The sequence below is a fragment of the Neomonachus schauinslandi genome, chromosome 6 (genome assembly GCF_002201575.2).
Source record: "Neomonachus schauinslandi chromosome 6, ASM220157v2, whole genome shotgun sequence".
Taxonomy (NCBI): Eukaryota; Metazoa; Chordata; class Mammalia; order Carnivora; family Phocidae; genus Neomonachus; species Neomonachus schauinslandi.
In genome coordinates this window covers 97,959,993-97,985,359 of record NC_058408.1, presented here as the reverse complement: position 1 = coordinate 97,985,359, position 25,367 = coordinate 97,959,993, and the positions used below count along the sequence as shown (strand labels likewise).

Sequence of the window (25,367 nt, the reverse complement as noted above, 5' to 3'; positions counted from 1 at the left end):
CTCAGTCGTTAAGCGTCTGCCTTCGGCTCAGGTCATGATCCCAGTGTCCTGGGATCGAGCCCCGCATCGGGCTCTCTGCTCCGCGGGAAGCCTGCTTCTCCCTCTCCCACTCCCCCTGCTTGTGTTCCCTCTCTCGCTGTCTCTCTCTCTCTGTGTCAAATAAATAAATAATATCTTTAAAAAAAAAAAAAAAAAAAAAAAAAAGATCTGGTCCCTGTTAAATACTATCGTTCTCTCTTATTCCTATCCTCTGCCTGTCATATGCAAACCATACTAAACTAATTGTAGGTCCTCAGACTTCCTATGGTATTCTTTGGCTCTGGGTATCTGCATATGCTGTTGTCCCTGCCTGCAAACCCTCTCCCTTCTAAACTCTTCTTCCCACCATACACATACTTGCTTAGATCAACAGATACTGTTGTTTAACTTCTTTTGGGTATCACCACTTATAAGCCTTTCTGACTCCAAGACTGGTTTGGTGCACCCCAACTAGGTCCTTAGCATTCCATACCTACCTATTTTACTCTTTAGATGTTAATCTCACTCATAATTGCTTGACTGTCTTTAGACTGTAAGTTCCTTGAGGACAGTGCTATGCCTTGTGCACCACTATATCCCTAATGATTAACATAGTGATAGGCACACAGTAGACTTCAATCATTATCTGGTGAATAAATTATTGAGTGCACAGTGCTTGCACACCCTTTTAATGAACTATATATAGAATTTAAATGCTACACCTAACCAATCAAGTCACCAGTTTCTATAGCCCTTTAATGTAGAAGGGATTTCTTATTTTCTACTACGTATCCTATGGAAGGAATGACCTGAATACAAATACACTACATTTTGCAAAATGCAAGTTATCTTAAGTAAGACTAATTTGACTGTTCTGTTTTAGAAGAACCTGTAGAAGATTACATTGACAAAATTCTTAACACACAGTGAAAAGAGACAATAAAAGGAGTTTTTTTATTCAAAAGTATAACTGGATAAGTAGATTTGTTTACAACCATTCTTGCGAAATACTTTTTAAAAAAATATGACCAACTTCTTTGCAAAGAGCAGACACATACCTCAACTATGATGACCTAATTTTTGGTGGATAATGTACATGATTAGGCAGAAATAGGCAAGCTCACACTGGTAGATTAACTGTCAAATACTCAGTCAAAACTCCGTTTGTGGACCCCGCTTCTTGATCGATTTCTATTCCCACTTCGTCTTCTACCATCTTGTCGACTTCCTGACCGACTTCCCTGTCGACTCTGTCTACCTGACCGGCCACCAGATCGACCACCTGACCGGCCCGACCGGCCGGACCGGCCACTTGACCAGCCACTCCTCTGCCTGGAGTTAGAAGATGTGTTTCCATCATAATATTCTTCAATTTCGGGTAACTTGGCTGGCAATGAAAGTATCCAGTCTGAATCATGCCACTCTGCCTGTTGGGGGAATTTAGAGGATTAATATAAATGCAAAATGGAAACCATAAGCAAGCATATGAGTACAGAAAATTCTTTTTTAATATCCATCATCTATTAGCTAAAGGCCATCTATCCATTTAAATTCAAAGTATCTGAAACAAAACTGAAAACCAGAAAACAAAAACAAAAACATATTCAAAGCTCATTCATTAAAGTTCCTAAATTTTAGTGTTAGGAGAAACTCTCAGGCTCATTTTGAGACTCATAATTTCACACTCAGTTTATACATTCTAAAAGAGAGCACACTGGGGCGCCTGGGTGGCTCACTCGGTTGAGCATCCGACTCTAGATTTTGGCTCAGGTCATCATCTCAGGGTTATGAGATCGAGCCCTGCATCAGGCTCTGCACTCAGTAGGGAGTCTGCTTGAAATTCTCTCTCCCTCTTCCTCTGCTCCTCCCCCCCACTCTCACACACTCCCTCTCAAATAAATATTTTTTAAAAATTAAAATTAAAAAATAAATAAGAGAGCACTGATTTCTTGGCACAAAACAAGCAGGCCACTAATAAGTAGTGCACTGCTTTCAGTGGTTATATTGACAGAAGCAAGAAGTGAGAGCTAATGATGGAGACTAAAAACCTGTTGAAAATATGTAGCCACTGGAAATAATTTGGTATCGGAGTAAAGAACTCAAGATTATGCGAATCAGCAGCTCATAAGAGCATCACCATGTTATATCCTGCTACATTAACTATTATTCATTGTGATCATGAGTTGTCAAGGAAAATGAATATTAAAATACCCTGTTGAGGGGGCACCTGGGTGGCTCAGTTGGTTAAGCTACCGACTCTTGATTTTGGCTCAGGTCATGGTCTCAGGGTCGTGAGATCGAGCCCCGAGCTGGGCTACGCACTCGACGGGAAGTCTGCTTGAGGATTCTCTCTCTCCCTCTTCCTCTGCCCCTCCCCCTGCTCGCGCTCTCTCTAAAAAATAAATAAATCTTTAAAAAAAAAAAAAAAGTGTCCCTAATAGTTAGGTATATGGAAATATTTATGGGTTGAAATGATAGAATACCTACAATCTGTTTCAAAAGAATACATACAATTCTTAAACCCCTTCATCTGTTTCACCCAAACTGCCACCCACCTCCCCTCTGGCAACTACTAGTTTGTCTCTGTATTTAAAAATCTATTTTTTTTGGCTCTTTTTTCCTTTGTTCATTTGTTTTGTTTCTTAAATTCCACGTATGAGTGAAGTCATATGGTATTTGTTTTTGTCTTAATCTTACTTTGTGTAAAATAAAAAATTATAAAAATTTATTTAAGCACACCAGGTGTCATATGGAAGTGTTGAATCACTGTGTTGTACACCTGAAACTAATGTAACACTGTATGTTAACTATACTGGAATTTTTAAGTTTATTTAAGCATTAAATAAAATATTGTTGTCACTTTCTCCTAGTATAATATGGAAGAGAAAGAGACAAAGCTGAGTTTGAAAAAAAAAAAAGCATACATACAGGAGAGTGAGAAAATGGATGGAAATGACATGAAACCATAAAACAAACTGGCTATGAGCTGATCATTGTTGAAGCTGGGTGATGGGTACATGAATATTCATTATGCAATTCTGTTTTTTATATTTGAAATTATTCATAATAAAAATGTTTTAAATTATGATACAGACTAGATATATTACATCAAGGAACGTTAACTGATTTCGGCATAATAATGATATTGTCACTTTTTAAAAATTCTTATTTTTAGAGAAACACAATTATTTAACAGATAAAATTTTAGAAATACCTGTAACCTTTCTGACTCAGTTGTGGGAACATCAAAGCAAACACCCTAAAAGCAAAATGAAAACATTTTTATTCAAATGCAGATGAGTTGATTTTTTACCAATACACTAATACTTGCTGGTAATTTTATAGTAGCTAAAAAAGGGGAAAAGATAGGGTGTGCCCCATGAATGTTTGTAAGATTAAAAACAGCTAACATATAATAATGCATGACACAGAGTGGCTGCTTATTGTATTTTCTAAGTCTGAAAAGTAAACACAGTATCTAACAGGAATCTACTACTACTACTACTAAGAATCTAGAGTACTCTTCAGAAAAGTTCTTGTAGACACTGTAATGTTTAATGTATAAATTCCTTGAAAAATTTAGTGCCGAAAAGTTTGTTTCTATCCTGAAGAGCTGCAGTGTTTATCAGATAATAAGAATGGTATAACCCAAGATGTTTCTTTTTTGGACCTGGTTGCCAATAAATTGAAAGTTAATTTAATTCTCAAGTAAGGCAACTAGTTTGGCTTAAGGATCTTGTTATATTTTTCCCTCCCCTCCACATTTTTTCTGAATGAGTATATTTGTCTCATACTTGCCACAAAACATTCTTGATGGTAACAGTAAACTTTGAGAGAAATGATTCTTTCTAATAAACAATCAAGATAATAAATTCTAGGCTAGAATAAGCCTATGTAGTAAAGTTAGATAAATATCTTTTTTCAAACCATTAAAGAAACAGAGTCACTAAGATTAGAGATGGTTTTAACTTTGCTATTTCAAAAATGTATTAAAATACTAACTTACTTAATTATCCTCATTAACAACCCATAGAGGCCACTTAAAAGTCAATATTGAGTATTCTCTAAATAACAGAGCTGTTTAGCTATTGAAATCATAAATTACTTAGTCATAGAATAAAACACCACACACAACCACACACAGTATGTATCCAAGAGCAGAAACCTGGATAACTTGGTTATTACACAAACTAAGCAGGATGACTTACAGCTTTCTAGAGGAATGGGTTATTTACATAACTCCCCAAATTTACAACAGGAAACAAACTATCACACAAGAAAACTGTATTATTCATCTCATTAGACTTCAAAAAAAGAAAGAACAAAATCTGTTAGACATTTAGAGTTGACTGAAAAGCTTTTCCTTGTCTAGAAAAACCTACCATATTTCCTTTTAGGAGGCACATTCTGGTAATTTGGGATACAGCATTACTACTCAGCTTTCTGTTAAGTTCTTTCCATGCACAGCTGATATCCTGTATTTCTTCTGGGCTTTCCAAAGTCATGGTGACAAACCCCTTAAGAAATAAAAGTCACATTATCTTTGGGAAAAAAGCAGCAGCAGCAGGACAATGAAGTTCTAACTCTGCAGCCCTTTATGACGTCACTGTACATTTCTCATGAGCCATCAGTAAAACATGGCTGCCAAAACAAGTAACTTTTTTTAAATAAAGATTTTATTTATTTATTTGATAGAGCAAGAAAGAGCACAAGCAGGGGGAGCGGCAGGCAGAGGGAGAAACAGGCTCCCCACTGAGCAGGGAGCCCGATGCGGGGCTTGTTCCAAGAACCCCAGGATCATGACCTGAGCCAAAGGCAGATGCTTAACCGACTGAGCCACCCAGGCATCCCAAAAATAACTTCTTTAAAACTATATTAATAGAAGACTAATGTTTACAGATCATTCTTCTTTGTATTTCTGTAAAGACTATATATTTAATTCTAACCAACATGCTTTAAGAGATAATTAAACTAGAGCACCAGAGAAAAGATAAAGTAGTGAAGAACTGAGGAAATGCTGAAAGAGTCAAAGTTAGCTTGGAGTGGAAAAACAAGAAGACATAGATCTCTTTAAACTTTTGAAGGACTATTACATATCCAAAAATTACTTATTCTGTAAAACTTCACTAGACAGCAAAAGGATCAACATGAAGAAGATACAGGAAGGGATTCATCTAATAATTTTGTTTTTTTTTTAAGTCAGCTCTACACCCAGCATGGGGCTTGAACTCACAACCCCAAGATCAAGAGTGGCATGCTTTATTGACTGAGCCAGCCAGGAGCCCCTCATCTAACAAATATCTACTGAGTGTCCCCTGTATATGTGCCAGAGACTATAGTAAGTGCTAGAGATTCAGCAGTAAATAGTCCTTTGTCTCATGCAGGTTACATTCTAGTGTTGGGGGTGGGGATGGTGGGGATGAGGTGGGGTAGACAGTAAACAAATAAGCAAATATGTCAAATGCCAGATAGTAATAAGCATCATAAAGAAAAATACAGCAGGGCAAGGGAATAGAGAGTAAAGGGAAAGGTAAGCTATTTTAGACAGGGTGATCAGGAAAGACCTCTCTGATGTGGTGATATTTGAAGAAAGACCTAAATAAAGTGAAGGAGGAAGCCATGCGGTAAAAAGAACGAACATCTGAAACAGTGCAAGTGCAAAGGTCTTGTGCAGGAGTAGGTTTATGTTCGAGTAACAAGTAGGTTAGGGTAGCCGAAACAAGCAAGGACAGAGTGATAAGAGATGATGTCAAAGAAGTACCACTAATACAGTTTCTAAGATATTTAATCAGAAGTTAGATAACCCATCTGCCAAAGAGGGATTCTTTTATTAGATAAGGGTTGGGAATAAATGATCTCTTAGGTACTTCTTAGCTCTAAAGGCTATCTTAATATTTTCCTAAAAGATATGGCTTAAGTATTTTCTTAAGAAGTACTTGATGGGGCACCTGGGTGGCTCAGTCGGTTAAGCATCTGCCCTTGGCTCAGGTCATGATCTCAGGGTCCTGGGATCGAGCCCCGCGTAAGGCTCCCTGCTCGGCGGGGCATCTGCTTTTCCCTCTGCCTCTCCCTGTGGCTTGTGCTTTCTCTCTTGCTCACTCTCTCTCAAATAAATACATAAAATCTTAAAAAAAAAAAAAAGTACTTGGTGGGTTACTAGGGAAAGGGTACTTGCTCACTGCTAAAGCATTACCCCACAAATCACTAATTACAAAGAGTAAAAGATACCTTTACAATGGGACTATAGGGCAGTTTCCATTGTAAACAAGTGATCAAACTAAGCATTATTAGTACTAGGACAATCTGACATTATATGCCTCCTGCTGTGATATGGTATAAAGTACATAATATCACCCATAAGGGTACTTTGGCCCAAACGGTTTAAACTGAATGTAAAATCAAGCTTTGATTTTACTTCCAGTTTACAGGAAAGGCTGAATAAAGGCAAAAGTTAAATGATGTATGAAAAGAAAACCAGAAAAATCCGGGTAAGAAATTCTAGACTCTGATCTACACAACTAATCTACACTCTTCAAAAAATTAATCAAATTAATAAAAAATGATGGGAAAACAGTTCCAGATTAAGAGAAGCATAACACCAAATGTAACATATGAACTTGAATTGGATCCTGAATTTTTTTTTTTTTTAGATTTTATTTATTTGAAAGAGAGAAAGAGAGCACATGCACGTGCACAAGTGTGTGCATGGGGACGGCGGCAGGGGGCCAGATGGAGAGAGACAGGCAGACTCCATGCTGAGTGCATAGTCCAACATGGAGCTCAATCTCACAAATCTGAGGATCCAGATGTTTTTTAAAGATACACAGTGTGGGCGCCTGGGTGGCTCAGTTGGTTAAGCAACTGCCTTCGGTTCAGGTCATTGATCCTGGAGTCCCGGGATCAAGTCCCGCATCAGGCTCCCTGCTCAGTGGGGAGTCTGCTTCTCCCTCTCCCGCTCCCCCCTCTTGTGCTCGCTCTCTCTGATTCTCTCTCTTAAATAAATAAAAATCTTAAAAAATAATAATAATAAAATAAATAAAGATACACAGTGTGAGGGGCGCCTGGGTGGCTCAGTCTGTTAAGTGTCTGCCTTTGGCTCAGGTTGTGATCTCAGGGTCCCAGGACTGAGCCCCGCGTCAGGCTCCCTGCTCAGTGGGGAGTCTGCTTCTCCCTCTCCCCCAGGTTCATGCTCTCTCTCTCACATAAATAAAATCTTTAAAAAAATATAAATAAAATAAAATAAATAAAAAATAAAGATACGCTGTTGGGGGGGGGCATCTCGGTGGCTCAGTGAGTTAAGGCATCTGACTCTTGGTTTCGGCTCAGGCTCTGGTCTTAGGGCCATGGGATGGAGCCCTGCATCAGGCTCTGCTCTGGGTGTGGAGCCTGCTTGGGATTCTCCCTCTCCCCCGCTGCTCAAGCTCTTTCTCTCAAAAAAAAAGAAAAAAAAAAAAAGATACATAGTGGCAGGGGGTGGGGGGAGAGTTGGGACACATGAAGTCACCCCCAGCAAAATTACATTTGACTAAACCATTAATACTTGCCAGAGAGAAAACATTAGACACCCCAGATGTACTCCCATATACTATACCAAATTGTCACATGCAAGTTTACCTGCCCTGACCTTTTTGTTCTCCTCTTCCACCAACTCTCCCTCTTTCTCTCAATCTCTCTGTCCCCACCCAGACATCAGAGAGCTTTCTGGCTGAGAGGTCCTGTTATCCAGGGATTCGCCTCACTTATATCTTGATGAGTAGTAAATCTTTGAACTACTTGCAACCAATGGGTCTGGTGTGGTTTGTTTTGACATCTGATACTAACCCAGCAGGGGGGCCAGGTAAGGTGGTGTCAAACTACACACATACCCCACCCGCACACACATAGCCGCTCAACATATACAGGTAATCCTAACTTTGCATGGCACTGTGTTAAATGCACAGAATCTATGCCTTGATTTGCATGGTTCCATGGCAACTTACAAAATAAAGAATAGGGTCTGGTGTGTAAGTTTTAGTTAACACAGTACTGTGCAAAGTGAAAGTCTCCTGTCTTTCTCTCCAGATAGATGGATTATCTATGGTTCAATTTTAATCTTTTCTCAATCATACATGATTTTCTCACAGATTTCTACCTTATCAGAGGTGATCAAAGATCGTGGTTCAAAACTTGATGCACCAGAGATGTGGGCTAATGCTGCAGCCAATGCATCCACTGCCCCTTTCTCTTCTATCAATCTCTGAGCTGATGGTCGGAAAAAATCAACAGCAGCGTAAGAAACGGAAGCCAGAGACCTATGGTTTAAAAATAGTAAATTTTCTTGGTCAAGACAAAGGTAAAAGATTAAAGATAAGAGAATGAATGGGAAAAGAAAGAGCAACGTTTTCGTATTTTAACATAACTAAAAGTCTGCTGGTAAAACTGGTGATTAAGTTTTCTGATATTTGAACTAGGAGAGCTTAAAGATGAATAGCCTAATACAAAAGAAAAACTTATTCAGCAAGTTCAGAAAGCATACCTGATGGCATCCATGCTTTTAGATTTAACTAAATCCATTGTAGAAGGAACACCTACACGTTTAAAAGTAATTCCCTGAAAATGAAAGAATTACATTAAAGAAAAATGGAAGTCTTTACAATTAATTCCTAAATTCATATAGTTTGTTGAATTTCCATTTCTTGGACTTAAAGATTTCCAAGCCCCAGTAGATCAAAAGACCTGCTTTTTCTAATAAATCATCAATTACAAATTCTAGGAAGAAGAAAAAAAATTTAATTGCCCTTAGTTACAGTCATGAAATTTCACTTGCAAAATAAAGCTGATTCCAAAAAAGGAAAAAAAGATGCTCATCACCTCTATCAACTTTTTTTTCTTATTACCCTATCTCATTTTACAAAGTAGATGAAATAGTGTTTAAAAACACACATCATGAAAATAGGAAAAAATGTAAAATACCACACACACACACACACACACACACACATAAAAACAAGCCACAAAAAATGTATATAATTTCTTATAGAAACTGGCCATGTACCATTACTCAATATAATCTTAACAAATACACCAAGACTATGGCAGTCACCCCTTTATAATGCTAGACTATGAGATACTGAAATCACAATGCACTTCTGATTTTAGAATCAAGGGAGAAACTCAAGGGAAAAATGAGAAAGTCAGCTCTTCTGTCTTCACAATAAAAGCTGTATCAAAACAAAGTCTTGCAGCTCCTATAAATTTAGCTCTCCACATGCTTCACATCCAAATGCAGCTTAAACTGAGAAAAGTTGTAAGCATCTATTTGTGAGAACAAATATAAAAAGAACTCTTTTCTAAGACATCATTTAGATAATAAGACTGAAATAATTTAATTCTACTTACTGCTTTTTGTTCCACATATCTTAGTTGACCTCTTTCTCTGGGTTGATAAAAACATATGCAAATCCCTGTCCGGCCAGCTCTACCTGTTCGTCCAGAACGATGAATATAGGACTCAACATCCTGAAAATAAAAAGAGGCAATACATTTTTTTAAATATGGCAAAAAAAAAAATCTGGCAAGTGACAGTCATTCCAACAACCAAATAATAACGCTAACAATAACAAAACTACTACTACCAATGATAACATTTTTATTTCAAACCTATTGCTCTTTCAACATCCCGAAGAAATTTTATGCTGAATTTTTGGATTAAAAGGAATAGGATTTAAAATCTTTTTATCCACCTCATCCCAGGGCTCTTCATATGACAACTTTTTATAATCCCTTTGCATGATTCCATGCTTCAAATCCAAATAAAGAAGTTAATCATTTGCTAAGGCATCAGATTCTGACCAATTTAACACTACATTAGTAAAAAATGGCTAACAGCAAGAACAGATAACATATTTTTCATATCCCAAGCAATATCTTATAAATAAAATAGCAATTTACACAGCTGTTCTTATATTCCCTAAATAAAATTTCATTTCTTACCTGGGGAGGAGAACTTTGAATCACCAGATCAACCTCAGGAATGTCCAAACCACGGGCAGCCACGTTGGTTGCCACCAAAACTTTAAAACTACCTTCTCTGAAGCCTTTCAGTGTAATTTCTCTTTGTGACTGTGCAATGTCCCCATGTAAACATTGGGCATTCTATTTGAAAAAAGGGAAAAAGTAAGTGTACAACTCACACTTGTAATTAATAGCACCCTAACACCATGTAGTCTGTGCTCTTTGTTGTTGTTGTTGTTTTTTAAAGATTTTATTTATTTATTTGACAGAGAGAGACACAGTGAGAGAGCAAACACAAGCAGAGGGAGCGGGAGAGGGAGAAGCAGACCTCCCACCAAGCAGGGAGCCCGATGTGGGGCTTGATCCCAGGACTCTGGCATCATGACCTGAGCCAAAGGCAGACGCTTAACGAAGTAATCTCTATACCCAACATGGGGCTCAAACTCATTACCCGAAGATCAAGAATCAGACGGTTCACTGACTAAGCCAGCCAGGTGCCCCAATATTCTTAGTTTCTGATAATTATAGTAATGCATGCTTATCATTCAAAAAGACCAAATGTTACAGAAAATATTTAATACAGGGTGCCAGGGTGGCTCAGTCAGTTAAGCACCTGCCTTCGGCTCAGGTCATGATCTCAGGGTCCTGGGATCGAGCTGTGTCAGGCTCTCTGCTCAGCAGGGACTCTGCTTCTCCCTCTCCCTCTGCCACTCCCCCTGCTGTGCGTGCGTGCTCTGTCAAATAAATAAAATCATGATCCTGGAGTCCTGGGATCGAGTCCCGCATCGGGCTCCCTGCTCAGCGGGGAGTCTGCTTCTCCCTCTGACCCTCCCCCCTCTCATGCTCTCTCTATCTCATTCTCTCTCTCAAATAAATAAATAAAATCTTTAAAAAAAAAAAAAAAAAAATATTTAACACAAAATGTAAAAGCTTCCCTCAATATCAGCCTCCTAATAATTCATTAACAGTTTGGTGAATATTCCTCCAGATATATTTTTTTAAAACACACATACAGGGGCTCCAGGGTGGTGCAGTGGGTTAAGCGCCTCTGCCTTTGGTTCAGGTCACAATCCCAGAGTCCTGGGATCGAGGCCCACGTCGGGCTCCCTGCTCAACAGGGAGTTTGCATCTTTCTCCCTCTGCCCCTTCCCCTGCTCAGGCTCTCTCTCTTCCAAATAAATAAATAAATAAATCTTAAAAAAAACCAACATACACACACATACACAACCCACATGTAACAGCATACACTATAATTTATGCATTTACTTATAAAATGGGATACTACATAATCAGTTTTGAAACCTGCTTTACAAATTATCTTAGCTATTTTTCCACATCTGTAACTCTACTTCATTTTTTAAAAACTGTATATGATTTCATCATATGATGTAGTACCATTTATTTCAGCACTATCCTATTGATGACCATTTGGATCATATCCAAAGTTTTCTTCACCTTTAGAAACAATACTACATTGTATGAACAATGTTGTACTTGTATCTCTGCCCGCCCCCCCCATCCCCGTATATGTGTATTTCAGTAGGACACATATCTAGAAGGTGAATTTCTAGGTCAAAATTATGAACATTTAACATTTTAATAGCTATTGCAAAACCGTGTTGTAAAAAGAGGTTCTGGGGGTGGGGGGCGCCTGGCTGGCTCAGTGGGAAGAACATGCAACTCTCAATTTGGGGGTTGTGAGTTTGAGCCCCATATTGAGTGTAGAGATTACTTAAATACATACATAAACTTAAGGAAAAAAAGGGTCGTGCCTATTTACTCTTCAACATTTATGAGTCTTTAGTTCATCCATACCCTACATCCATGTATATTATGAATCACTATAATCTTTGTGAATCTAATAGGCAAAAATGATTTCCCAATGTTGTTTTAATTTATATTTCTGTAATATTTAGTGAGGTTGAACCTATTTTTATACAATTTATATATTCTATTTGTACTGCAAATAATTTTTCTATTACAAACGAATGTCCTAGCATTCTAGCTGCTATTAAAATTTAAAAGTTCAGGGGTGCCTATGTGGCGCAGTTGTTTGAGGAGCTAACTCTTGGTTTCGACTCAGGTCGTGATCTCAGGGTCCTGGGATTGAGCCCCATGTCAGGCTCTGTGCTCAGTGCAGAGTCTGCTTGACACTCTCTCCCTCTCACTCTGCCTCTTCCCCCTGCTCGCTCTCTCTAAAATAAATAAAATCTCTAAAAAAAATTTTTTAATGTTTTAAAAGGTTCGTAACAATGATTTAACCCTAACCCTAAAAAAATTTTTTTAATGTTTTAAAAGGTTCATAACAATGATTTAACCCTAACCTTAGTAACTAAGCCTAATGCATTCATGAGTGAATTCACCGAGTACTTGCTATGCACCAGATTCTGGAACAGTCATAAAGAAACAACCCCGGGACAGACAAGTTGACAGGCATTTTCAGTACAGTATGATATGTACTATAACCAGGTGCAGGGTGCTACTGGAATACTTAAGGGGGAAACCTAACTTAATTTTGTTTAAGGGGAAGTCAGCACTGAAGTAAGACCTAACATATAATAAGAACTAGTAGGTAAAAGGAAGAGCAGGAGGCTAGGGAGTTCTGGGCAGAAAAAAATTTCATACATAAACAGTGTGTCTGGGAACTACAAATATATGAGTATTACTGAACCATAGTGTGAAAGGGGAAAGTGATGAGAGATGAAGCTGGAAAGGAATATGAATTTTATCCTGCGGACAACATGAACTGAGTGACTGGAAGCAGGAGATTATCATGAACATACTTGCACTGTAGAAGGAACACTCTGGTTATAATGTGTAGAATGTATTAGAAAAGGGAAAGGCAAAAGCCAGGGAGACCCAGGTAGCAGGCTCTTGTAGAAATCCAAAAGAGGTCAGTGGCCTCACCAAGGCAGTGGCAATGCCCATCTATTCATCCAATAAATATTTAGTGATCTACAACATGATGGGCACTAAGGATAAAAGAGCAAACAAAAATAAGATCGCCTCCATCCTCACAGTCTATACTTTGGTAGGGAAATTGGAAACTAATCAAATAATGAGGCATGCAAATAAATTTAGCCAACAAGTGTAACTGATATTGCACCAGTCTAAGAGGCAAAGAGCATTTACTGATTTATTTTTAGAGAGGGAGAAGTGGGGAGGCAGAGGGAGAGAGAGAGAATCCCAAGCAGGCTCCACATGGAGCCTGACATGGGGCTTGATCTCACAACCCTGAGATGATGATCTGAGCTGAAATCAAGAGTCAGATGCTCAATCGACTGAGCCACCCAGGCACCCCATGGCAAAGAACATTTACAAGAGGACAATCTGACCTATTTTGGGGCAAGGAAGAATTCCCTGTAAGTGGTGCTCTGAATTTTTATCTGAAAGACGAGTACGAGTTGCTAGGCAAGAAAGATTACAAGTTCAAGAGCCCTGTGGTGAGAGGAAACATGGCAAGTATGCAGAGCATGCAGAATGAGGAGAAAGTATGATAAAATGAAGCTGGAAAGGTAAGTAGGGGCTAGGCCATAAATAAATTCAAGAACTATTGGTAGATGAAATTGGGAGGAGCTGGTGAAGGGAGGAGAAATGAAATATAAAGGAAAGAAACATTATACATGACTCCCAGATTTCAAGCTTCTGAAACAGTAGTAAGAAAGAAATAAACCATTTTGAGGGTGCCAGGGTGGCTCAGTTACGTGTCTGATTCTTAGTTTCGGCTCAGGCCATGATCTCATGGGTCATGGGGAGCCTGCCTGAGGAGTCTCTCCCTCTGCCCCTCCCCCCACTCTCACTCACACTTGCTCTAAGATAAATAAATCTTAAAAAAAAAAAAAAGAAACGGACCATTTTATTTTAAAGATTTTATTTATTTATTTGACAGAGAGATACACAGCAAGAGAGAGAACAAAAGCAGGGGGAGTGGGAGAGGGAGAAGCAGGCTTCCTGCTGAGCAGGAAGCCCAATGCGGGGCTCGATCCCAGGACCCTGGGATCACGACCTGAGCCGAAGGCAGATGCTTATCGACTGAGCCACCCAGGCGCCCCTGAAACGGACTATTTTAAACCATGGGAGATAGAATCCAAAAATACTTTGTAGTTAACTGAAGAGCAAATGGTAAGGAAGAAAAATCAAGGGTGATGTGTAGATTTCTGATGTAGTCTATGGGTAGATGTACCATTTAACAATAGGGAATGTTGGGGGCGCCTGGGTGGCTCAGTCTTTAAGCGTCTGCCTTTGGCTCAGGTCCTGATCCTGGGGTCCTGGGATTGAGCCCCGCACTGGGCTCCCTACTCAGGGGGAAGCCTGCTTCTCCCTCTCCTACTCTCCCTGCTGTGTTCCCTCTCTCGCTGTCTCTGTCTGTCAAATAAATAAATAAAATCTTAAAAAAAAAAAACAAAAGGGCGCCTGGGTGGCTCAGTCGTTGGGCGTCTGCCTTCGGCTCAGGTCATGATCCTGGGGTCCCGGGATCAAGTCCCGCATCGGGCTCCCTGCTCCTCGGGAAGCCTGCTTCTCCCTCTCCCACTCCCCCTGCTTGTGTTCCTGCTCTCGCTGTCTCTCTCTGTCAAATAGATAAAATCTTTAAAAAAAAAAACAAAAACAAAACAAAACAATAGAGAATGTTGGAGACAGAATGGGTATAGGAAAATAGAAAAGAATGAATTCAATTTTAGGTACCCAATAATGGGTTGCAGTGTTTGTGGCCAGTAGGATAAACATAGGTCTAGATTCTGGAGACAGAGCTAACCTGGAAAAAGATTTAAACATTACCAGCATATGCACAAGAGCCACAGGAGTGATTAGTTATATGCATCTACATATGTAGCTGTACTTCTTTATTTCTATACTTATTGTCTGCTTGCTGTTAAGAAAACCATTGTGCTAAATGCTTTAAATAAATGACTTCATTTAAACCTTAAACGTGGAAAAAATTTATTTTTAGTATCACTTATTTTGAGAGAGAGAGAGCAAGCAAGCGAGCATGTGAGCAGAGTGGGGAGGGACAGAGAGAGAGAGATAATCCCAAACAGGAATTCTGTGGAGCCTGACAGGGGGCTCGATCCCACCACCGAGATCATGACCTGAGCTGAAATCAAGAGTCGGATGCTTAACTGACTGAGCCACCCGGGTGCCCCATTAATATCACTTTTTAAAAGGGAAACATGGGCAAAGAAATATGGAGTGACTTCAAGGTTACACAGCTAGTAATACAACTGGGATTTAAATCCTAATATGTCTGACTCCAAAGTCTGTGATATAAATCACTATGCTCAGGAAGAATCCATCGAATGAGAAGAAACAAGTACAGACGTTAGATCTGTGAGGAATGCCAATATTTAAAGTATGAACAAGAATACAAAAAGAGGGGCACCTGGGTGGCTCAGATGGTTAAGTGTCTGCATTCGGTTCAGGTCATGATTCCAGGGTCCTGGGATCAAGCCCCATGTCGGGCTCCTGGCTCAGCAGGGAGCCTGCTTCTCCCTCTCCCTCTGTCTCCCCCCACTGCTCATGCTCTCTCTCTGTTATCTCTGTGTCTCAAATGAATAAATAAAATCTTAAAAAAAAAAAAATACAAAAAGACCTCAACAAAACTGAGAAAGGTTAGCCAGAGAAGGAAGAAAACCTTTGTGATATCACAGAACCCAAGGTAAGAGAAATGCTCAAGAAAGGAAACATTATTGCCTTACTGGTGTTTTTTTTAAGTCATAAACATACTTTAAAATAAATTGGATGGTTTTTCATAGTAAAATTTTCAAATCCACTTTTTAAAAAATTTTAAATTCAATTAATTAACATATAATGTATTATTAGTTTAAGAGGTAGAGTTCAGTGATTCATCAGTCTTACACAATACCCAGTGCTCATTACATCATGTGCCCTCCCCAATGTGCATTACCCAGTTACCCCATTCCCCTACCCCCCTCAAAGTCACTTTTAAAAAATTTGATACAGTAGCACCTGGGTGGCTCAGTCGATAAGCGTCTGCCTTCAGCTCAGGTCATGATCCCGGGGTCCTGGGATCAAGTCCCGCATCAGGCTCTCTGCTCAGCAGGAAGCCTGCTTCTCCCTCTCCCACTTCCCTGCCTGTGTTCCCTCTCTCTCTGTGTCTCTCTCTGTCAAATAAATAAAATCTTTAAAAAAAATTTGACACACTGATTTTTTTCACTTGATAATTAGTCCTAAGAAGGGACACAATACATTTATATTACCAGTGATGGTTTCCAGGTCTCCAACTTATGAGTAAATTATTTTCCAAAAGTTTGTGTGCATGCATGCGTGGGTGTGTGTATATATGCATGTGATTGTTTAGAATTAAGAAAGCATTGTTCTGGGGCATCTGGGTGGCTCAGTTGTTAAACGTCTGCCTTCGGCTCAGGTCATGATCCCAGGGTCCTGGGATCGAGCCCCGCGTCGGGCTCCCTGCTCAGCGGGAAGCCTGCTTCTCCCTCTCCCACTCCCCCTGCTTGTGTTCCCTCTCTCGCTGTCTCTCTCTCTGTCAAATAAATAAATAAGATCTTAAAAAAAAAAAAAGAAAAAAGAAAAGAAAGCATTGTTTTGGTAAAACCTGACCTGACCTTAAGAAAAAAATTACAATTTAAAAATAAAAAAAAAGAAACTAACCACTAAAGTTCTCCCATTAGTCCCTAAAATCCTGTATCACTTATAATGATGTGCTACTACTACTTTTTACCTAAACAATAAACCAGCAGAGGAGAAACTGCATTGCTCTCTACCACAGAAGCTGGTTAACATCCAGTAAGAGGGGAATTCTCACCCAGTCTTTGCAGCAAGGCAAGTCCTCCCTATGAGATAAAACAATAGCTTCTGCAACACTATTGCTGCTGAGTGTTCTAAAGCAATAACAGGAAAGGTAAATCAACTACCCTTGATCACTTTCACTATTTAGCAATTGTCATCCGTGTATACTGTATAAAGAGCTAAAACTATAGTCAGTTAAAATGATACTGGGGAAGATGTCGACAGCATTGTCTTTGAATCTCCAGTTCCCATATAAAAACAAACGGAGCAATTAGGATAACAAACTTAAAAATCCACAGACATCTATGACAAAAGTAAGAGACAAATATTTTCATGATTTCCAAAACATGAGCAGGTAGGGACAAGACCTGTATATATGGGGCAGGGGGGAGATTCGCTGGTCCTAAGAACAGATAATCCCTAGAAAGCACAATGGACCAATTTGAGGATAGCAGCTGAAACTAGGAGAGTTTTTGTACACTGAAGAGCGATTGTCAGGATCCAGAGGTAAGGTCTGAAAGAGGCTGGAGCAGGTGGACCCTTTATGAACTTTCAAAATTTACAAACCAATGCTCCCTTGCCAGGACAAAGGCCCACAGTAAGGAGAAAGGGTTGAAGCTAAGATCCAAACTGAGGATGCCAGGGATCACAGAAGCAAAGGAAAAGAAGATCCAGATAAAAATGAGGGAAAAGACAGCCAGAGCTCAGAAAGTAGGAGATCTTTTCTTTTTTAAACAGCTTTATTGAGATATAATTTACACACCAAACAATAACAGAAGCAGCAGCTCTACAGCTGTGAAGCTTGAAAACTATTCTGACCCATGCCTCCCCATTTAAAGTTCATAAAGATTAATTTCACCCAAGGGGTGACTGGCTGGCTGAGTCAGTACAGCATGTGACTCTCGATCTTAGGGTTGAGTTTGAGCCCCACGTTGGGTATAGAGATTACTTAAAAAAAAAAAAACTTAAAAAAAAAAAGATTAATTTCACCTAAAAATGAGCAGTAGTAAAGATCACAATTCCTAACACCAAAAAATCCCAAATAATCCAATTAAAAAATGGGCAAAAGACATGAACAGACATTTCTCCAAAGACATACAAATAGATGGTCAACAGATAACATGAAAAGATGCTTAATATCACTCATGACCAGGGACATGTAAATCAAAACTACAATGAAATATCACCCTACACTGTCAGAATACCTAAAATCAAAAACACAAGAATCAGCAGGTGGCAAGGATGTAGAGAAAAAGGAACCCTTGTGTACTGTTCGTAGGAATGCAAACTGGTGCAGCCGTTGTGGAAAACAGTACGGAGGTTCCCTGAAAAGCTGAAAACAGAGCTACCCTATGACCCAGCAATTGCAATACGGGTATTTACCCCAAAGATACAAATGTAGTGATCTGAAGGGGCACGTGCACCCCACTGTTTATAGCAGCAATGTCCACAATAGCCAAACTATGGAAAGAGCCTAGATGTCCATCGACAGATGAATGGATAAAGAAAATGTGGAATATATATATATATATATATACACAATGGAATGTTATGCAGTCATCAAAAAATGAACTCTTGCTATTTGCAATGACGTGGATGGAACTAGAGGGTATTATGCTAAGCAAAATAAGTCAATCAGAGAAAGACAATTATCATATGATCTTGCTGATATGTGGAATTAGAGGAACAAGGCAGAGAATCATGGGGGAAGAGAGGAAAAAATAAAATAGTACGAAACCAGAGAGGGAGACAAACCATAAGAGATTCTTAATCTCAAGAAACAAACTGAGGGTTGCTGGAGTGGAGGGGGGTGGGAAGGATGGGGTGGCTGGGTGGACACTGGGGAGGGTATGTGCTATGATGAGCGCTGTGAATTGGGTAAGACTGATGAATCACAGACCTGTACCCCTGAAACAAATAAAACATTATATGTTAATTAAAAAATAAATTTAAAAAAAAAGTTAGAAATAGAGGCTACCTAAGCTACCCTAAGATCCAGTAATTGTACTACTGGATATTTACCCCAAAAATAAAAAACACTAAATCAAAGGGATACATGCATCCTTGTTTATTACAGCATTATTTACAACAGCCAAACCATGGAAGCAGCCCAAGTGTCCACTGACAGATGAATGGATAAAGGAGATACGGTATGCATATACAATGAAATATTATTCAGCCATAAAAAAAGAACAAAATCTTACCATTTGCAACATGGATGGAGCTGGAGAGTATGATGCTAAGTGAAATGAGTCAGAGAAGGACAAATACCGTATGATTTTACTCATATATGGAATTTAAGAAAACAAATGAACAAAGAAAAAAAAAAAGGGAGAAAGATAAACCAAGAAACAAACTCTTAAATACAGAGAACAAACAGATAGTTACCAGAGGGGAGGAGAGTTGGGGGAGGGGCGAAATAGATGATGTGGATTAAAGATGCTCATCATCATGAGCACTAAGTAATGCATAGAATAGGTGAATCCTGTACTGTACACCTGGAAATAATATAACACTGTATGTTAATTATACTGGAAATAAAATTAAAAACTTAATTAAAAAGACCACAGCTGAATCCCACAAAAAGTAATTAGAAGAGGGAAAAAATAGGCAGAATAATATCCCCACAAATCATGAAAGAGCTCTAGAAAGGCATGCCCAACAAAACAAATGGAAAGTATAACATTATGTGTCTGAATAAGCTAAGAGAAATTTTTAAATAATACATGAAAGAACAAGAAAAATCAAAATGAGAAAAACAAAAAAAAGAAGTGAAATGACTCAACCAAGAAGCAGAAAGATAAAGACTCTTCACAAATGAAGACTTTACCAGAAGGAATAGAAGATTGAGCAAACATAAGAGCTAATGCCTTAAAAATAGGAAATCTTGAAAAAGTGAAATAAAGAGGGTGCCTGGGTGGCTCAGTTGGTTAAGCGACTGCCTTCGGCTCAGGTCATGATCCTGGAATCCCGGGATCGAGTCCCACATCGGGCTCCCTGCTCGGCGGGGAGTCTGCTTCTCCCTCTAACCCTACCCCCTCTTGCGCTCTCTCTCTCACTCTCTCTCTCTCTCAAATAAATAAAATCTTTAAAAAAAAAAAAGTGAAATAAAGAGATGAAAAGGATTTGAGATAAAGTGACAAAGAAGAGGAAAAAAAAAAAAAAAAAAAGAAACCAACATAGAAAGAGGACCTAAAGAAAAAAAAAAGGCAATCAGACAAACCAAACACCAAAAAATTATAATTCAAGAAAATTTTGCTTTAATATTAAAAAATATATTTGAAGCTACAGGGTACCCACAAAAAGTGACCACGAACAATACAAAATACATTCAAATAAAACTACTGATTTAAAAAAAAAAAAACTACTGATTTAAAGATTTATTTATTTTAGAGAGAGAGAGATAGTACCTGTGCGAGTATGGGGAAGGGCAGAAGGAGAGAATCTTCAGACTCCCCGCTGAGTGCAGAGCCTGATGTGGGGCTCAATCTCACAACCCATAAGATCATAACCTGAGCCGAAACCAAGAGTTGGACACTTAACCTGAGCCAGGGGCCCCTGATTTTTAAAGAAAAATTTAGAAAGTCTTTTGCCTGAAGGCAAAATATTATAAGAAAAAAAAAAACAGACTGGAATCAGACTTTTTACAGAATGCTTTACCCCCAAAACAATGGCAAAATATATTCAAGACAATGAAGGAAAGAAAACATGAACCAAGAATTTTAATATCTAGCCAAATGGTTTTCAGGTATAAATTTACAAACATGCTATTATTAACAGGCAATATTATTTCCATAAGCCCTTCTTCAGGAATCTACTAGATAACAAGTCACAAACAACAGAAATGATTGGACAGATACTGACATAAGAACTGATAGCATTACTATCAATGGATGTTAATATCACAAAAAGAGAGCGAGCTACACATTATATACTCCTATAACATAGTTTTGCCCTAATTAAACAAACCAACCCGAATTTTCAGAAAATACAGAAGACAGAGGAACATGTTAAATGATGCCACAAGGAAGCAATACTCTAGATTATGGAATCCTGGTTTCTTAAACAACAAAAAAAGCTATAAGAAAAAAAACAGATGAGGGGCGCCTGTGTGGCTCAGTCGGTTAAGCATCTGCCTTTGGCTAAGATCATGCTCCCAGGGTCCTGGGATCAAGCCCTGCATCGGGCTCCCTGATCAGCGGGGTATCTGCTTCTCCCTCTCCCTCTGCCTGCCACTCTGCCTACTTGTGCTCTCTCTCTCTCTGGCAAATAAATAAATAAAATCTTTAAAAAAATGTTTAAAAGAAAATAGATGAGAAAGGAATCCATATATTAAAGAGACTTAATGAAATCACACAATTTACGAATCTTATTTGGATCCAGATTCAAGACAAAAACTATAAAAGAAAAAGCAATCATGAGGCAATCGACAATCTGAACACTAGTTGACATTTGAAGATATTAATTACTGTTATTTTTAAATGTGGTAAGAGTATTGGGGCGCCTGGGTGGCTCAGTCGTTAAGCATCTGCCTCCGGCTCAGGTCATGATCCCAGGGTCATGGGATCGAGCCCCGCATCGGGCTCGGCGGGAAGCCTGCTTCTCCCTCTCCCACTCCCCTGCTTGTGTTCCCTCTCTCGCTGTGTCTCTCTCTGTCAAATAAATAAATAAAATCTTTAAAAAAATAAAAAATAAATAAATGTGGTTAACAGTATTGAGTTTAAAAAAAAAAAAAAAACAATTCTTGGGGCGCCTGAGTGGCTCAGTCATTAAGTGTCTGCCTTTGACTCAGGTCCTGATCCCAGGGTCCTGGGATCGAGCCCCACATCGGGCACCCTGCTTGGCGGGAAGCCTGCTTCTCCCTCTCCCACTCCCCCTGCTTGTGTTCCATCTCTCGCTGTGTCTCTCTGTCAAATAGATTAATAAAATCTTAAAAAAAACAATTCTTTTCTTTTAGAGACACATATCCAATTATTTATGGATGTAATAATATGTTATCTAGGGTTTCCATCAAAATAATTCAGGAGCAGGAAGTGAGTGGGCATGTGGATGAAATAGGATAACTGCTGCAGCTGGAGAATGAATACACAGGGGTTCATTACACTGTCAACTTTTGTATATGTTTAAAATTTTCTACTATAAAAAGTTAAAAAAGACATACAGACTTAGTATTCTGAGCCATTCATTCAATAAATATTTGTGATTCATTTTATAACACAACTTTAAAATACTACCCCCTCTTGCTCACAGAAACTCATTTTGTTTCACTTTTATATTTTCAAGATCACATTATGCAAAGTCTTAAAAAGCCTTCTCAGGAAAATGGGTAGACTTCTATCCTGACTTAAAAGATCATGACAGGCTGGCTATAACTTCCTTCTGAATTAGACTCAATTCTAAAACTGACAATCTTGGGGTGCCTGGATGGCTCAGTCGGTTAAGTGTCTGACTCTTGATTTCGGCTCATGATCTCAGGGTCGTGAGATCAAGCCTCCCCTGCTGGGCTCCATACTGGGCAGGGAGCCTGCTTGGGATTCTCTCTCTCTCCCTCTCCCTCTGCCTTTCTCTCTGTACCCCCAGGCATGCTCTCTCTCCCCCGCCCTTCTCTTTCTCTCATAAAAAAAAAAAAAAAAAAAAAAGATTATCAAACCTAGTCCACAAAGGACAGTATTTTTGTTCAATGAATCATCCCTATAATCTCAATTAGAGAAAGCATGAGAAAATACTTACCTGTTTTATATGTGGATTCATGGCCATTTCAGTTACATTCTTTTTGGTTTCACAGAAAATAATAGCCCTCCCTTCAGACCCACTGTAGACTTGAAGGACGTCTCCAATAACTGCTGGCCTCTGAGACCAATGGCACTGGATGGCCAAATGCTTTGAGGAAAGAAAATACCAAGTATCTGTTTCATTAAAATTAGTGAAAAAGACTTATTTTGTATATATTTTTTCTATTTGTTCAAGAATCGACCTTTCTGGCATACAATAAAACAATTCTCCCCAAACCCACTTAAAAACAATATACAAATGGCCATCAACAGGTGAAAGGATAAACAAATTGTAGTATATTTATACAATGTAATACTATTCAATAATTAAAAGGAGCTAAAAAAAAAGAGAAAAGAATCAACTACTGATACATGCAACAATATGGATTAATCTCAAAACATATGCTAGGTAAATGAAGCCTTACAGAAAGAAAATACACACAGGATTCCATTTATATCAAGCTCTAGAATAGGCAAAGCTAATCTACGGTAGAAAAAATTCAGAACAAGGGCGCCTGGGTGGCTCAGTCAGTTAAGTGGCTGACTCTTGATCTCAGCTCAGGTCTCAATCTCAGGGTAGTGAGTTTAAGCCCCATGTTTTTAAGCAGGCTCCATGCCCACTTAAAAAAAAAAAAAAGAAAAGAAATCAGAACAGTAGCTATCTCTGGATGGGGGACTTAACTGAGTAGGGACATGAGGGAAATTTCTGGGATGATGGTAATATTTCTATATTTGGGTAGGGGTTTGGGTGATACACATGTTACGAATTTGTCGAAACTGAACAAATGTACTTAAAATTCTGGGTTTATTGTATGTAAATCTTTTTTTTTTTTTTTTAAGATTTTATTTATTTATTTGAGACAGAGAGAATGAGAGAGACAGAGAGCACATGAGAGGGGGGAGGGTCAGAGGGAGAAGCAGGCTCCCTGCCGAGCAGGGAGCCTGATGCGGGACTCGATCCAGGGACTCCAGGATCATGACCTGAGCCAAAGGCAGTCGCTTAACCAACTGAGCCACCCAGGTGCCCCTGTAAATCTTATCTTTTAAAAACTAAATGTTATATGAACCTCAAAAATATACTAACTAAAAGAAGCCCAACACAAAAAGTCACATATTATATGATCACATTTATATGAAGTATGCAAAATAGGTAAGTCCCTAGGGACAGAAAGCAGATTGGTGATGCCAGGGGCTAGGAAAAAGGGAGAATGGGGAGGAACTAACTGCTTCATGGTTATGGGGTTTCCTTTTGGGGTGATGAAGTTCTGGCAGTAGAGAGAAGCTATGGTTGCAGAACATCACGTATGTACAGACACTCAATTGTAGATGTTATATACAGTTTATTTAATTTTGTGAATTTTGCCTCAAAAAATTTGAAAATATTGAACTCTAGTTAACAATATACATGCTAAAGTACTTATGAGGAACTATGCTCATTTCTGCAATATGAAAGGAATAAAAAAGATGGATATAAGTGAAATATAAAGTGAAATTCATATATAGTGAAATATTAATGGTAGGATCTAGCTGGTGGCTGTATGAGTGGTCACTGTAAAACTCTTTTGACTTGGGGCACCTGGTGGATCAGTCGGTCAAAAAGTGTCTGCCTTCTGCTCAGGTCATGATCCCAGGGTCCTGGGATTGAGTCCCGCCTCGGGCTCCCCGCATTTCCCTCTGCCTGCTGCTCCCCCTGCTTAGGCTCTTTCTCTCCCTCTCTCTGACAAATAACAAAATACAATATTTAAAAAAGAATAAAATGAAATAAAAGTAAAAAGAATTAAAAAAATAAAATCTTTAAAACAATAATGTTGGGGAGGTGGATGGGGAGATGGGGTAACTGGGTGATGGGCTTTAAAGAGGCCACTTAACGCAATGAGCACTGGGTGTTACATGCAACTGATGAATCTCTAAATTCTACTCCTGAAACTAATAATACAGTATATGTTAACTAAATTGATTTTTAAGTAAAGAATTTTTAAAACAGTAATAATAATAAATAAAACAATGTTGGAGGAAAACTGATGTTGTATATTCTAAATCTGTGCATTTTAACATGTATCTCAAAAAATTGTTTTTAAAATGTAATACATAATAATTACAGAGCACCTAGAAAACAGAAAGAACAAAGAAGAAACCAAAGAATCATTTGTACCACCTATGACAAAGTCTTGCTTCTTCCCCATTCTCAAAAAAACAAAACAAAACAAGAATCTAAATCTGATCAAGCCTCACAATCCAACCATCAATTCACAGGAAAATGAAGGTGGAGGGACATGTTAAATAATACCCACAGAAATGCAAATCAGCTAAATTGAGACTGTGGGAAATTCATCATTTGAAAAATGATCATTTCCTTTTAACAAAAAATTGGAAGAAAAAAGAGACAGAGGAACATGTACATTATAAAAGATTTAAGAGAAAAATAAACCAGTGGCAATTTATCTTTTTTTAAGTAGGCAGGGCTTGAAAGTCCTAACCCTGAGATCAAGACCTGAGCTGAAATCAAGAGTTGGGCGCTTAAACCGAATGAGCCACCCCAGCACCCCAAACCAGTGGCAATTTAAAGATCTTATTTGGATCCAGACTGAAACTACTTAAAAAAAAAGACAACTAGGGTAATGTGGATAATACTAGATATTTAATAATACTAAAGAAGCACTGGGTTTTTCCTACTGTGATAATAACTATGGTTTTTGTTTTGTTTTTTGAAGAATACTTATCCTTTATTTTTTAAAGATTTTATTTATTTGTGAGAGCGAAAGTGAGGGAGAGCACAGAGGGAGAGTGAGCAGCAGAGCAGGGAGCTGAGCAGGGAGCCCG

The 25,367-nt window shown here is 38.7% G+C and overlaps 1 protein-coding gene across 2 annotated transcripts in view; it reads right to left on the bottom strand.

Moving 5' to 3' along the window:
- Positions 1-927: 927 nt before the first annotated feature.
- DDX50 (DExD-box helicase 50) overlaps positions 928-25,367 on the bottom strand; it is a 37,950-nt gene continuing 13,510 nt past the window's right edge. Inside the window, exons 8-15 of one of the 2 annotated variants that reach the window (XM_021699451.1) lie at positions 22,507-22,656; positions 9,991-10,152; positions 9,397-9,516; positions 8,534-8,607; positions 8,150-8,309; positions 4,401-4,535; positions 3,233-3,277; positions 928-1,445 (exon numbers count right to left, since the gene is read on the bottom strand). In XM_021699451.1, coding sequence (XP_021555126.1) covers positions 1,167-1,445; positions 3,233-3,277; positions 4,401-4,535; positions 8,150-8,309; positions 8,534-8,607; positions 9,397-9,516; positions 9,991-10,152; positions 22,507-22,656 — 1,125 coding nt within the window. In that variant the 3' untranslated portion in view covers positions 928-1,166. The remainder of the gene's footprint in view (positions 1,446-3,232; positions 3,278-4,400; positions 4,536-8,149; positions 8,310-8,533; positions 8,608-9,396; positions 9,517-9,990; positions 10,153-22,506; positions 22,657-25,367) is intronic. The other variant, XM_021699453.2, reaches the window with a different exon arrangement.